Source organism: Hypomesus transpacificus, chromosome 3 (genome assembly GCF_021917145.1).
Source record: "Hypomesus transpacificus isolate Combined female chromosome 3, fHypTra1, whole genome shotgun sequence".
Classification (NCBI taxonomy): Eukaryota; Metazoa; Chordata; class Actinopteri; order Osmeriformes; family Osmeridae; genus Hypomesus; species Hypomesus transpacificus.
The window spans coordinates 13,172,358-13,186,291 of NC_061062.1; the positions used below are offsets into that span (position 1 = coordinate 13,172,358).

Genomic DNA, 13,934 nt, shown 5'->3' on the forward strand with positions numbered 1-13,934 from the left:
TCAAATGTGCACGTCCTTTGTCTCAAATGTGCACTTGTTGTCTCCATCATAATCAACAGATTTCTAACAGTCCATGTAAAAAGCTGCCTCAAATGTACGTAAAAAAACATCTGCACGGTATTAAACTGTGTGGCTTGTTGGACATATGTTGTATTTTGGGATTCTTAAAATAGTATCCCGTTTCTCTCCCAGAACAAGAAATATAAATGCTTCTTCATACTTGTTGACACTCTCCACATGCATTTTGTCAGTGAACAGATGAGAGTGAGACTGGCATGGCTGTTTGCTGCTTGGAGCCAGCAGTATAATGGACCGCCTGCTGCTGGTTTACCCTCCGTTAGTCACGCTCCAGTGGTTCTGGGAGGGAGATACCACCATGAAGGTCTGGTAATGAGATCCCACACCACTAAGCTGGATACAGTGGCGCAGATGAGACGCTACTTTTACAACGTCTGGAAATCAAAACAGTCGTGTTGAATTGAGACTGCGGGATACGTGCTGTGGGCAGATAACATATCAAACGTTTTACTTACACCCCATCCCAACTTGAAACATTAGGGACGTAAAGTCAAATACTACCATGCATGAAAACACAAGCTTGTACTCAGTTCAGCAGGGTTCCGTAGAGCTGCGCCTTGGTCAGACTATCCTTCCTCGTCAGTCCTGTGCTGCCAAATTTTTGGTATCGTGGCGAAGTCTTCTCAGGAAGTGCAGGGCCCAGGCTGGAGCTTGGTCGAGGCCGGGGCCCATGACTGGAGCTGGGCCTGGGGCTTGAGCTAGGCCTGAGGCTGGGCCTGGGCCTGGTGCTGGAACTGGAGCTGGGCCTCTCTCTCTGGTAGTGCTGTATTTTGGTGGGCTCCAGTGACCCTGGCTGTAAGGACTCCGCTGAGCTGTTGGGGCTGACGTCGACGTAGTCCTTTTTCACAGTCCCTGACACGCTTTCCTTCTCCTTGGAGCTCACTGAGAGGAATAGGCTGCACTCAGAGTCTTGGCTATCTTGCTTGGCCCTGTAGAGGATACCCTTCTCCTGCTTACGATGGCCAGGACCAAGTTTGGGACTGGGGCTTGGACTTGGGCTGGGACTCGGGGAGGGGGGACCAGCAAAGCTGTGGAAGACATGGTCCCCCTCCTGGAAGCTGCTATAGAGAGGCCCGTGTTTGGCCTTGGCCGGGCCCAGGGCAAAGTGCCTCTCTGAGAAACTGTAGGGCGACACGCGGCCACCCAGGTCACGGAACGAGAAGCTGCTGAGTTCATCGACGCTCAGCTGCCTCCAGCGCGTGCTCAAGTCCTCCTCAGAGACTTCCACGTCCCCGGGCGGAGTCTGGGCCAGCGCCGAGGCCAGGTCGGAGGTGGTGCCCATGCTGTGGGAGGAGGCTAGGCGAGGGGAGGGAGAGGGGTGGTAAGGCTCGCTGTAACAGGAAGCTGTCCTGGTATATGCCGGCGAGGCGATGATGCGGCCTCCGGCACCTGTCTGGGGGCTCCGGGGCGGAGCCACGTTCTGGAAGCTGAGCGACTTGGGGAAGCTGTCTTTGTCATAGCAGGACATGGTGTCCTTGTCGTAGGAGGACGTGCTCTTGTGTTCGTAGTCATCACGCCAGTCTATGTAAAGGCCCTGGTGGGAGGAGGAGAGCGTGCTGCCAGGGTCTTGAGCTTCCCCCTTTTCGTCCGAAGCCACACTGAAGCTAGAGTAGGAGCTGGAGGCCTGGAAGGAGGGGGGGCGGCCCTGCAAGAAGCCGCCTGACATGAAGGCCTCCTCTTCTGGGTTGCTGTCGGTGGAGAGCTGGGCTTGGAGGTGAAGGCCACCATGGACATCAACGCTTTGCCTGCGCTCCTGCCAGCGCTCAGGGCAGTATAGAGCAGTGTCGCTGCAGAAGGAAAAGAAGAAGACAGAAAATCGGAAGAGGGGTAGAATCAACAGATTTGTACAAATATGTATTTTTTTCATTTAGACACTGTTGCATTGGACATTTTATTCATTTTGCAGCTTTTAACCAAAGTAGTATACACACAGAAGCATGGACATGGAAGACAACTAGTCAGGCCAACCTGCTGTACAGGTCAGACGTCTTGTAGGCCGTGCGACGGTTAAGATGATCTGTGCTTCCTGTCCCCATGTTGTTAGACAGGAAGTTGCCGTCCTGGGGGGTGGGGCTTGGCGAGCGCGTAACTGGGCTGCTTCCTGGCTCAGGTTTTTCCAGAACCTTGGCAATGATCGCCGTGGGAACGGCATCAGAGTAAGGGGAGTGGCACATTGCCATAGTGACCCCACCACTGTGCCCGTGCTTCTCTATGTGAGTGCTCACCCTCTCCTGGAAGTCAACAGGCAGCTGCAGGGGAGGCGTTGGGGAGGGGAGCGGAGGAGAGAAGGTGAGAAGATGTCAGACAAAAATAATAAAGGATCAGGACCAAACTGAATGTTTTTTTTTTGTTGGGGGGGGGGGGGGGGGGGGGCTGGTGTGATATGATATACCACTATTACAAACAAAGGTGATACTGTAAGCAATTTTCGAACATAAGGTAGTATTCATGAAAAACTGCTGACAGCTTCTGTGTTCCCTTACCTATATATAGAGTACAGAAAGTGCAAAATGTACCATCTTTGTTACAGCACATTGTGGATGAACACCGGCTTTTACTATTTATTATTTCTCTCTCTCTCTTTCTCTCTCTCTTCCTCATACTTCTCTCTCTCTCTCTCTCTCTCTCTCTCTCTCTCTCTCTCTCTCTCTTCCTCATACTTCTCTTTCTCTCCCTTTAAAGAGTTTTTCTTTTCAAAAACTGCTCCTCAATCCCCCGTGTGATCATGACTCACTGGCTGGTCAGCCTCAGGATGAGCTGCAATTATAGACTGGTCTCCTTGCTCCACACAGGGGTCAGGAACAACAGGGTTATTCATAGGGGTTCGCCTCTTTCAATCATTGGTTCTTTCTTTTCTTCTTCTTTCTTTATTCCTTTCTTTCTGGCCATCTTCCCTCCCTTCTCCTTTATTTATCTCATTCTCTCTATCCTTTCTCTCTCTCCTCGTTACCATCAAACACACTAAAACTCTACGGGGAGCAGCTCGGATTCAAATGAGACTAGTGCTCTGGGTCTCCAGCTGGGAAAATAAAAAGATAAACTACCGAGTTGGCTTTGTTAGGAAAGAGACGCTGAGCATGAAGCGAGCGCCCCGTTTGAAGCCAAAGCTATTTATAGAAGCTTGCTGCCTCCCCCAGAGACGACTGAGGGGGAAAGTAGGTGAGACTTCAGGGCGAACACGTGACTCAACACACAACATCTCCCTTGCTTTACTGAGCAAACTCAGCACGCATTGATTTCTGAGCTCATAATTTGCAGATTTACATTAGTGTGGAGAAACTCGCACAGCGGGTTTTTTGCACAATCATCAGTTGGTGTTTTGGGAGGGTCGAGGGTCAATGCCATTTATTGTTCCTCAGATAGGAATTCAACAGAAATTAGATGAAAGATCAAATTCTAGGTTGCATTATTTAACTTTACTCGACATGAATGGATTGGACCTCTTTGGATCGACTTGTCTAAAATGGCAGAAGTGCATGAATACGATGCAGCCTTGGAATCAGGGTGGTGAAAGAGGAGGATGGAAGAGGGAGGGTTTGGAGGAGGACTCATCTCTGACAGCTGGTGAGCACAGCACTGTGAGAGGGGAGCAGAGGGGAGAGAAGGGAGAGCTAGGGGAGACGAAGTGAGGACGGAGGAGACGAGGGAGGTTGAGGAGAGATGAAGGGAGGAAAGAGGAGAGGGGGGCTGTTGAATCCCGTCATGAGTTAGAAGGGAGGAGGGTCAGGAGGGAGGGACAACCGAGGAGGGCAGAAAGGGAGGGGGAAAGAAGTGGAAAGGAGAATGAGCCTCACCTCAGACAGCTTGTGAGCCCTGTAGTGTGACTTGGAGCACTGCAACAGTTGAGCAGCCAGATTACAATCCTTCCTGTACAGGTCCTGGTGGGTAAGATATAGATGGAATTACACAACATCAAAGTTCTAAGAGATGTCATGACTTATACTGCTTATGACGTTATTTGAAACCTAATACATGTCAAATGAGGATTTCAGATATGTACAGTATTGTAACCCTACATAAGAAATGTTAAATTGTTAAACCTCTTCATTGGAAAATGAAGCACAGTGAACATGGAACCAAGGGTGTTGAGTAGTGTTCTATTGTTAGATTGGGCCTCTACGTAACAACACTTCAACCTTCATTAAGTGTTTATCGCAGTCTGTCGGCTATTAGAAATCACCTCATGCAAAAGAACAAATTAAGCCCCCACAAAACGTTGCTCATCAAATAGATGAATGTGTCCGCAAGCTGTTTTTTTCATTAGCAGCCCCCCACTCCTGGCATTTCTAATGGGTGTCAGTGTCAGTCCTAAAAAGGGAGGCCAGTTAAGGACAAGTCAATGAAAACCAAAGAACATCAATCCTGAGGACAATCCATGAGTTAGAACACCATTTGTTTCGTTTTTACCAATCGGACCCTTGGGGCCACTAGTGAGGCCAGAATTGTATTAAAAAGTCAGAGGAACTTTCTCGGTTGTAATACCCTGTTCAGCTTCCCTGACTCAGTCTCTGCTAATTTTATTAGCTGGCTCTGAAATGGCCTCTCTTCTTGTATCCACCCTCCTCCTCTAATAAGACCACTCTTTCTTTATTCCTTTGTCCCTCGCTCTCTTCTCTGACACCCCCCGCCTCCCTCTCTCTCTATTTCTCTCTCTATTTCTCTCTCTTTCTCACATCTGTCTGTCCTTCTCCAGTTCCCTCTGCTCCTGGGTAACACTGCAAACCTGACAGCCTTCTCATAAACATCAAAGCTTAGTCTTTGATGGGTTCAACCCCCTCACCAGTTAGCAGTGACTTCTTTTCAAAGTGCTACTTTTTCAACTGAGGACAACTGCAGCCATAGACTGTGTAGAACTGCAGTTTATCATTGATGTCTCTTTTCATGTCAACCGTGTTTTGGGGAGAGAGATAGAGAATGAAAGAGAACAAGAGAAATCGAGATACTACCTGTCTCTTCAAACTAGGTTGATTATACGTGGTGGATGAAACTTCAAACAAACCAAAGAATATATAAACAAACAACAAACATGGATGTTTCTGAATGTAGCTCTCCATGTGTTTACTAAAAGTATAGCTCTGTTAGTTGTGCGACTGAAAAGTCAGGAGGGAAGGCTGGCTTATTTCTTTCTGCTGTGTTTTTCTGTGGACTCACGTTGTCATCTCGAAGCTTCTCTATGGTGAGCTTTGCCTCCATGAGGTGGTTGTTGAGAACAATGATCTCTCTGCTCAGAGCTCGCTTCTCATCATCATGGTGCTCGGTCTAGGAGACAAGGAGAGTGAGAGAGAAGGTGAGGTGATAAATAGAGGAAGGTGGGAGAGGAAGAGGATTAGGGAAGGAAAGGAGCAAAGGAGATTATAGGAAAGGGAGGGAGGGAGGGAGGGAGGGAGGGAGGGAGGGAGGGAGGGAGGGAGGGAGGGAGGGAGGGAGGGAGGGAGGGAGGGAGGAAGGAAGGAAGGAAGGAAGGAAGGAAGGAAGGAAGGAAGGAAGGAAGGAAGGAGGGAGGGAGGGAGGGAGGGAGGGAGGGAGGGAGGGAGGGAGGGAGGGAGGGAGGGAGGGAGGGAGGGAGGGAGGGAGGGAGGGAGGGAGGGAGGAAGAGAGGAAGAGAGGAAGAGAGGAAGAGAGGAAGAGAGGAAGAGAGGAAGAGAGGAAGCGAGGAAGAGAGCAGACAGTTAGTAATAGTCACAAGATTGTGCCAGACGCAGGTCTTAATTAAAAGTAGATTACACTTGCCAGAGCCCACATCAAATCAATTACTCTAGAAGAGAGGGAGAAAGTGAAAATCCTTGTTGAGTGCTGAAGGCATGGCCGTTTGCGCTTGACAAAATTGTTTTGATTTGAAATGCTGTCTCTTTTTAAAAATCTCCCTCTCCTCTTCTGCCTCCTTTTTTCTCTCTTTCTAATTGTCAACCCTCAGTCAAACACAAATAATCGACAAAATCATTGACTCCTCCACCTCTCCAATTTTCAATTTCTCGAGGGCTGTTATTGTTTTGAAATACGGGGGCAGAGACCGACCAATCTGATAGGCAGCAATTACTTAACTTGGAGCAATAGCTCAGCATTGATATCATGGATCCATTCTTTCAGTCACTCATTATTTAGTAATAGCAAGTAGCTCTGGCATTCTCTCCCTCTTCTCTCTCTCTCTCTCGCTCTCGCTCTCGCTCTCGCTCTCGCTCTCGCTCTCGCTCTCGCTCTCTCTCTCTCTCTCTCTCTTTCTCTCTCTCTCTCTCTCTCTCTCTCTCTCTCTCTCTCTCTCTCTCTCTCTCTCTAGAGTACATTTTAAAGTCATATTTCTCTTCCCCCTCCTACGTACAGTAGCAGGCCGAGGGGCTGCTTACCCTGCAGCAGCTGAAGCTTGATCCTAGAATCAAAAGTATCTGCAACAGGGAACCATCAGTAAAGGTTTATGGGAGTCCAGGACAGTACTCCCTACTCTCTAACTCCTACCTCCCACCCCCTTGCTTCTACCCTGTGGCTCCAACTCCCCAGCTGTTACTCATTAGTTTCTACTCCCTACTACCACCTCCTTATCCCTTAGCTCATCCTCCATAGCTGTTACTCCCTACCCCCTACTCCCTGCTCCTTATTTCCTACTCCTTACTCCCTACTCTCTAGCTCCTACTCACTACTTCCTACCTCCTACTCCCCATTTTCTACTCCCACACCTAAAGTCAGGTTTAGCCTTTTTTCTATCAGGGATTTTCCAACCATGAATTGGCTTGAGTTGGAACAGTGCTGTCTGTCTTCCTGCCAGACACTGCTGAGGGGAGTGAACCCCACTGGCTACAGAGCCAAACCATCACTTTTATCACACTCTCTCACATCAACTTAATGCTAGCATTTTTATAGTCAACAAAACACACACAGACACACACACCTCCCCCCCACACACACAAACACTCAAAACACACACACAGTCCTGGCCAAAAATCAGTTTAGGAAACAGTCCACATAGGCCAAGCTGAAATTGGAGGAAGGGATTACCATATGAGTGGGATTTTATTCTATCTCGAGATAACCAGACTATAATCACTGAGAGGAGAGGCAGTGACTCATCGCTCCGCTCACTAACTCTATAACAGCTCTCTCTCTACTGCTCAGTCTTCTCTCTCCTGTGACTCGCCCTGTGGTGCAGCATGGCGCATCAAAGTACGCTTCCTAAGGTGATCTACAGTCATCTTTTCAGGGTGGAACCAGGTCTGTCTGGACATTACAGGAAAACCATTGATCTCCTTGATCACAACACAGAGGACAGCAGTGTCTGACATCACGGACACATGTTGTCTTTGTCTGTCAGAGAAGCCAATTAGACACTTTTTCTCGCTTTCACCTCCACCACTGCACCATCTAATTACACCCGAGTGATAAGGCGGAGGTGTTTTTCTGACAACACCTCAAATGAGGCTTTTATCCTGAACTCCTGAGTGCAAAATGTAGATATGTAATGGGTTAGAGGGAGGGGAGAAAGGAGGCTTGTAAAGCTACTCTCACATTCACTATTGATCTTTTGAAGAGAGTGTTTGGGTGAAGGTGTGATGGGAGAGGAATTAGTTGGGTCTGAGTGAGCAGGAGAATACTGTATGCCTTAGTGTTAGTTATCTAACCCTACACAAACAAGCACACACATGCACACACACACACACACACACACCACCCCTGCCATTTAGTTAGTGTGTTTCAGTCGAGATGAAGTCTTCTCTGGGCAACAAACGGAGCTCAGCCCCCTTGAGACATAATTACTGAAGTGTGGAATAGGGAGAGGGAATTGGAACAACCCCCATTATGCAGTCATCTGACAGAAAGAGAAAAGGTTAGAATGTGTAACCTTGCAAGAAAAAAACCTACCCCTCTTCAGAAAAGCCACCTGACAAAGTTTTAAAGCATTAGTTTCAAAATTCTACAAAATGCTTCATGAAATTCCAAAAGAAACCTGCCCACACTTGGTGGTTCTAAGGTGCCATTAATCACAGCTAGCTGGGATTCTGATCTCCCTTTTACTTTACTTTTTGATGCAAATCTCCCTTAATCTACTGCATAAAGATAATACTTAAAAAAATCATGTGCATACCTGATGCATTGAGCCTGTGGGCTTCTTTTGAAACACCCTACAGGTGTTTTTTCGTATCATTCAAAACCCTATTCTGATTGGTTATTGTCTCACCCAACTGCATTTTAAACCCTATTCTGATTGTTTCTTGTCTCCTCCAACTGCATTCTAACCCCATCCTGACAGATTCCATCGAGTATATCAAGATGCTTTTTGCTTGTTTTTCTTTGCCTGCTCTAAAGAAAAATCTCATTTTTCGTGACCTTCATCACACATACAGTGCCCTCCAAAAGTATTGGAACAGTGAGGCGAATTCCTTTATTTTTTCTGTAGACTGAAAACATTTGGGCTTGACATCAAATAATGAACGTGAGACCAGAGATCAACGTTTCAGCTTTTATTTCCAGGTATTTACATCAGGATCTGATGCACAACTAAGAAAATATCACATTTTGTTTGAATCCACCTATTTGTCATGTGAGCAAAAGTATTGGAACAGATATACTTAAAACATATTTAAGTGAATAAGACTTAATATTTAGTTGCAAATCCTTTGCTTTCAATAACTGCAGCAAGTCTGTGACCCATTGACGTCACCAAACTTTTGCATTCTTCCTTTTTGATGCTTTCCCAGGCTTTCACTGCAGCCTCTTTCAGTTGTTGTTTGTTTTGTGGGGTTCCTCCCTTCAGTCTCCTCTTAAGCAGGTAAAATGCATGCTCTATAGGGTTTAAGTCTGGAGATTGACTTGGCCAGTCTAATACCTTCCATTTCTTGCCCCTGATGAACTCCTTTGTTGTTTTGGCAGTGTGTTTTGGGTCGTTATCTTGCTGCATGATGAAGGCTCTGCCAATCAGTTTGGTTGCATCTTTCCTTAAATTGGCAGACAAAATGTTTCTGTAGACTTCCGAGGTCATTTTGCTGCTGCCATCATGTGTTACATCCTCAATGAAGATTAATGAGCCCGTCCCAGAAGAAGCCATGCAAGCCCAAGCCATGACATTACCTCCACCGTGTTTCACAGATGAGCTTGTGTGTTTGGGATCATGAGCAGTTCCTTTCTTTCTCCAAACTTTAGCCTTTCCATCACTTTGGTAAAAGTTAATCTTTGTCTCATCAGTCCATAAAACTTTGTCCCAGAATTTTTGAGATTCATCTCTGTACTTTTTGGCAATTTCCAGCCTGGCCTTCCTATTCTTCTTGCTAATGAGTGGTTTGCATCTTCTGGTGTAGCCCTTGTACTTTTGTTCATGAAGTCTTCTGCGAACAGTAGATAGTGATACCTTCACTCCTGCCATCTGGAGGTTGTTGCTGATCTCACTAACAGTTGTTTTAGGGTCTTTCTTTACAGCTCTCACAATGTTTCTGTCATCAACTGCTGATGTTTTCCTTGGTCTACCTGTTCGACGTCTGTTACTTAGTACACCAGTAGTTTTCTTCTTCTTCAGGACATTCCAAATGGTTGTACTGGCTATGGCCAATGTTTCTGCAATGGCTCTGATTGATTTTCCATCTTCTCTAAGACTCACAATTGCTTGTTTTTCACCCAAAGACAGCGCTCTGGTTTTCATGTTGTTTTCACCTCTGAATACAGTCTGCATAGACAAAACCTATCTTACCCAATCTGAACCTGAGTGTAGACATTCAGTGGTATTTATTGATTGAATAATGTATGTAATAGGACACACCTGGGCAACAAAACACACCTGTCAGTCACATGTTCCAATACTTTTGCTCACGTGACAAATGGGTGGGTTCGAACAAAAAGGTGATATTTTCTAATTTGTGCATCAGATCCTGATGTAAATACCTGGAAATAAAAGCTGAAACGTTGATCTCTGGTTTCACATTCATCGTTTGATGTCAAGCCCAAATGTTTTCAGTCTACAGCAAAAATAAAGGAATTGGCCTCACTGTTCCAATACTTTTGGAGGGCACTGTAGTTGTGTTTCTTTAGAACCTTTAAATGCGTGTTTGGTTTGATGTAACCTGTTTGCAAATAACAAATCCTATTAAGGACCTTTTTTGTTCAAATATTATTGTATGACATTAAAGAAATAGTGAGCTACACCATGTACTACATACCAAGATCCTTCTTCGCTATAGGTATACAGGCCTTCCTGTTAAAAATCCAATCTTGTGCAAAAATCTGTTTGTAAAATGGGGACATATGTGATGTGTGTGTGAGAGAAGGACACATGGTGAGAGAGAGACCGGAGAGGGAGAAAGAAAAGAGAGAGGGAAAGAGAGAAAGAAAGAAAAACAGAGAGAGAAAGAGAAGGGGATTGAGGGAGAGACAGACAGAGACAGATAGTGAGCCTGAGAGATAGAGAACTGATCAATAATAATGTATTAGGCCCCTTAGTCTTTTTCTCAGTGTGACAATACAACAAGGATTATTGAGGGATACCACAACCACTAAGGGTTTGGATTCCATTAATGTGCCGACCAGCTGCTGTTTTGATGATACCTCAAGTGGATCATGTGGACTGTTTCATGGATTTAGCTGTTCTTTCCAGGACCTGTCTGCCTTCTTATGAACACATCAGACACACCATGTGTCACACAGATAACTGTAGTCATAGTAACCATACTTCTCCCCATGGATTTGTACACTACAGATTTACAGGTTTCAATTGCTTCCATACCAGTACAACTACTGCACCTTTACATGTAATTTAACACCTTTGGTGACATGCCGTGTTCCACTATGGTGTGCAGGAAGGCCACCTCTCGGTCCTAATCAATCACCAGAAGATTGGTGACAACTTCCTTTCATATACAGTATAGTACTGTTCTGTGAGGTGATCCGTGGCACCATCTAAAGACGAGGATATAATCTATGATAATCCAGATTGGGCCTGAAAATGGACCTGCCTTGCAGCACACCCTGTCTCAGTGTGGGGATGCATGCTGTAAGGTAAAAGGCAGACTGTAATAGTTTTCTAACAAGGTTTGGTGGCGAACCAATCACTCTGAACATTGATTGCGCACCGTCTCTGATCATGTAATTGCTGTGAGAGTGGCTCTCGTCGTGATGGCGGCGAGGCGATCGATCAGCCCTGAGTTCTCATCTCCGACCGCAGACCACAGACTCCGTGGGGAGATGAAGGAGTTGAAAAATAGAAAGATGAAAATGGAGACAGAGTGATAGAATGGCTGAAAGGATGGAGTGAGATGGATACTATGGATGGATCGATGCATTCATTTCTCGGGTGATTATGCTTTGTTATCAAGTGATAACCTGTCACTCTCCTTCTGTCTCCTCTTCGTCTCCCACCTTCAATCTCTCTTCTCTCAAATGTCTTCCTTTGCCACTCAACCCATAGTTTTCTTCTGTCTCCAGTCTGTCTCCAGTCATGTCTGCTTCAGCAGGAATCAAGGGTCTCAGCTTCAATCCAACATCTAATCAGAGGCTTGCTGTGTGTGTGTGTGTGTGTGTGCATGTGTGCCACTGAACAGCCACTGAACTACCAAGCTGTGCACGGCTGGTAAACCTTGCCAACAGGTCGGCAGGACCTTATAAATCTACAACCACATAAATATTTTATTCCATGGCCTATTTTATTCATATAATCTTAAGTAGATAAAAATCCCCAGAAGTACATGCCACAGAGGCATGCTGGGGGACCTGAGGAAGACAATAACCATTGAGCTATCTACTTGTTTATTTGCTCTGCTGGGTCTGATCTAATGGAGTTGTTAGGGGAAAAGGTAAACAGGATGCTATCTGTGGGACAAAGCTACACTCCTCTTTCATCTGGCATTATGTTGCTCCAGAGAGCCACCACTCGGAGCTGTAGAATTTCTGTGAGTGTTCTGGAGTCTTACCGTCCTGTGCATCTTGTCCTCCAGATCCTGGTTGATCCTCTGCAGCGCTGCATAACTGCTCTGGATTCTACAGGACAGAAAGAACAGCATTATCATGGAGATGGATCAGGCTCAATCCTCTATAAGCCTCGGTAGGATCAGTATGTATAAGCTGCCAAACACACAGAACTACTTCATTCAGAGGTTCTCTCTAAGAGTATTTAACAGTCTCAGGCAATGATCCAGATTTGAAGATCACTCAAAGCAGAGTTCTGGTGCACAAAGATACTATTAGAAGGCTTCGATGGAAATGCTTAAATGCCTTCTAAGTGGAGCATGTAAGAAATTAAAACTATAAACTGATCACAGTGGGTGTGAATGCATGTTCTTATATTTAAGAAAACACAGAGGACTGTTTCCAAATGCCCAAAAGACTCCTGCTTCACTCATCACTTAGAGACTGGAGTTTCAGACCCGTGTTGCTTAGTATAGTGTTTTGTCATCTAGAAATATGGTGAGGGTAAGTAACTCGGGAGTTGAGAGTAGGGAGAAGGTTTGTGGTTGAGGATATGGTCACGGCGACGGTCATGATTCGGTTTGTGTGGGCGTCTCACCTGCGCAGTTTGTCCGTAAACTTGTCCAGCTCCTCCTGAGCTCGACGAAGCTCTGTCTCCAGGTACTGGCGGGTGGAGTCGAACTCTGACTCCACCATCTCTAGCTTGTGGGTGGTGTAGGACAGACGCTTGCGTAGGTCCTCCTTGTGGTCATGAAAGGAACTACAACAGACAAGCAGGAAGTGGGGACACAGTTTCTGGTTAGACATTCACTTACTTAGACTATTGAGTAGTTTGTGGAGGGATTTAAGCTTAAAAATTAAGATATCTATATTTAAAACTATGTAAATGTGCATTCAATACATACAATTGCATTTGAATTGTCTATGTCATTCTAACACACCATCAACATTAACATAAGAGGCAGACAGCATGAGAATAATGGATTGAGTGGAAAGGGAGAGATAGGTGGAGAGATGGATGGGAAAGAGTTTATGAGTGTGTTTGCGTGTGTGTCTTTGTGTGTGTGTCTTACATTTACATTTAGCAGACACTCTTATCCAGAGCGACTTACAGTAAGTACAGGGACATTTCCCCCGAGGCAAGTAGGGTGAAGTGCCTTGCCCAAGGACACAATGTCATTTGGCACGGCCAGGAATCGATCCGGCAACCTTCTGATTAGTAGCCAGACTCCCTCACCGCGCAGCCATCTGACTCCCTGTCTTTGTGTGTGTGTGTGTGTCTTTGTGTGTGTGTGTCTTTGTGTGTGTGTGTCTTCGTGTGTGTGTCTCCCTCCCCGCTCACACTGTACACAGCCGAGAGAGCCAAAACCAGAGGCTTCAGAAATACAACTTAATACAAGAGCTGGGTTTCCACTATGAATACATGTGACATGTCCAGTAGTCATAAGAAGGGTTTAAGATGAAAAATGACCAGTGAGTGAGTGGGCATGTTCACCAAGACAGTGATATACTGCAGGAGCATTGCTTTGAAATGTAATAATGAGAACCTTTGACCTCAAAAGGCTGAAGAGGTATTTTGGTGGGAAATAATCATCACAAAGATGGTCGGTGGCAATGGAAAGTTCACACCAATTTTTCTTACCTTCTTTTCGGGTGTTTGCAACCATTTCTCTGGGCTTTGAGAGCTGTTTTACCGATATATATCTTTTTCATATTTTATTCTCTGCCTTGGCCTTCATGTGAGTATCACTGCTGCTAGATGGGATAGGTTGATAGGTTGCGGCCAAGTCTGAAGTCTAACCATAAAGCAAGGCTGGCAGGTCTTTATGGGGGTTGCATCGTGTGGCAGGAAGGATGAGGCTATTTGGGATCACCCTGCCAACAGAGCAGAGAATCACAAGTTTAACAGCACATTCACTTCTGGTGCCTCTCACAGGAACAGGATGCTGTCTGATTGTGAGATGGTGCCGTCTCTTGGTTGT

The 13,934-nt window shown here is 45.8% G+C and overlaps 1 protein-coding gene across 1 annotated transcript; it reads right to left on the bottom strand.

The window, feature by feature from the left end:
- Positions 1–52: 52 nt before the first annotated feature.
- Positions 53–13,665, bottom strand: LOC124463461 (brain-enriched guanylate kinase-associated protein-like). The gene is made up of 7 exons (XM_047015188.1): positions 13,595–13,665; positions 12,551–12,712; positions 11,958–12,024; positions 5,230–5,337; positions 3,873–3,956; positions 2,047–2,327; positions 53–1,865 (listed from the first exon to the last, which is right to left on the bottom strand). The coding sequence occupies exons 1-7, from the start codon at positions 13,663–13,665 to the stop codon at positions 605–607; spliced, it is 2,034 nt and encodes a 677-aa protein (XP_046871144.1). The 3' UTR covers positions 53–604.
- Between the last annotated feature and the right edge of the window lie 269 nt (positions 13,666–13,934).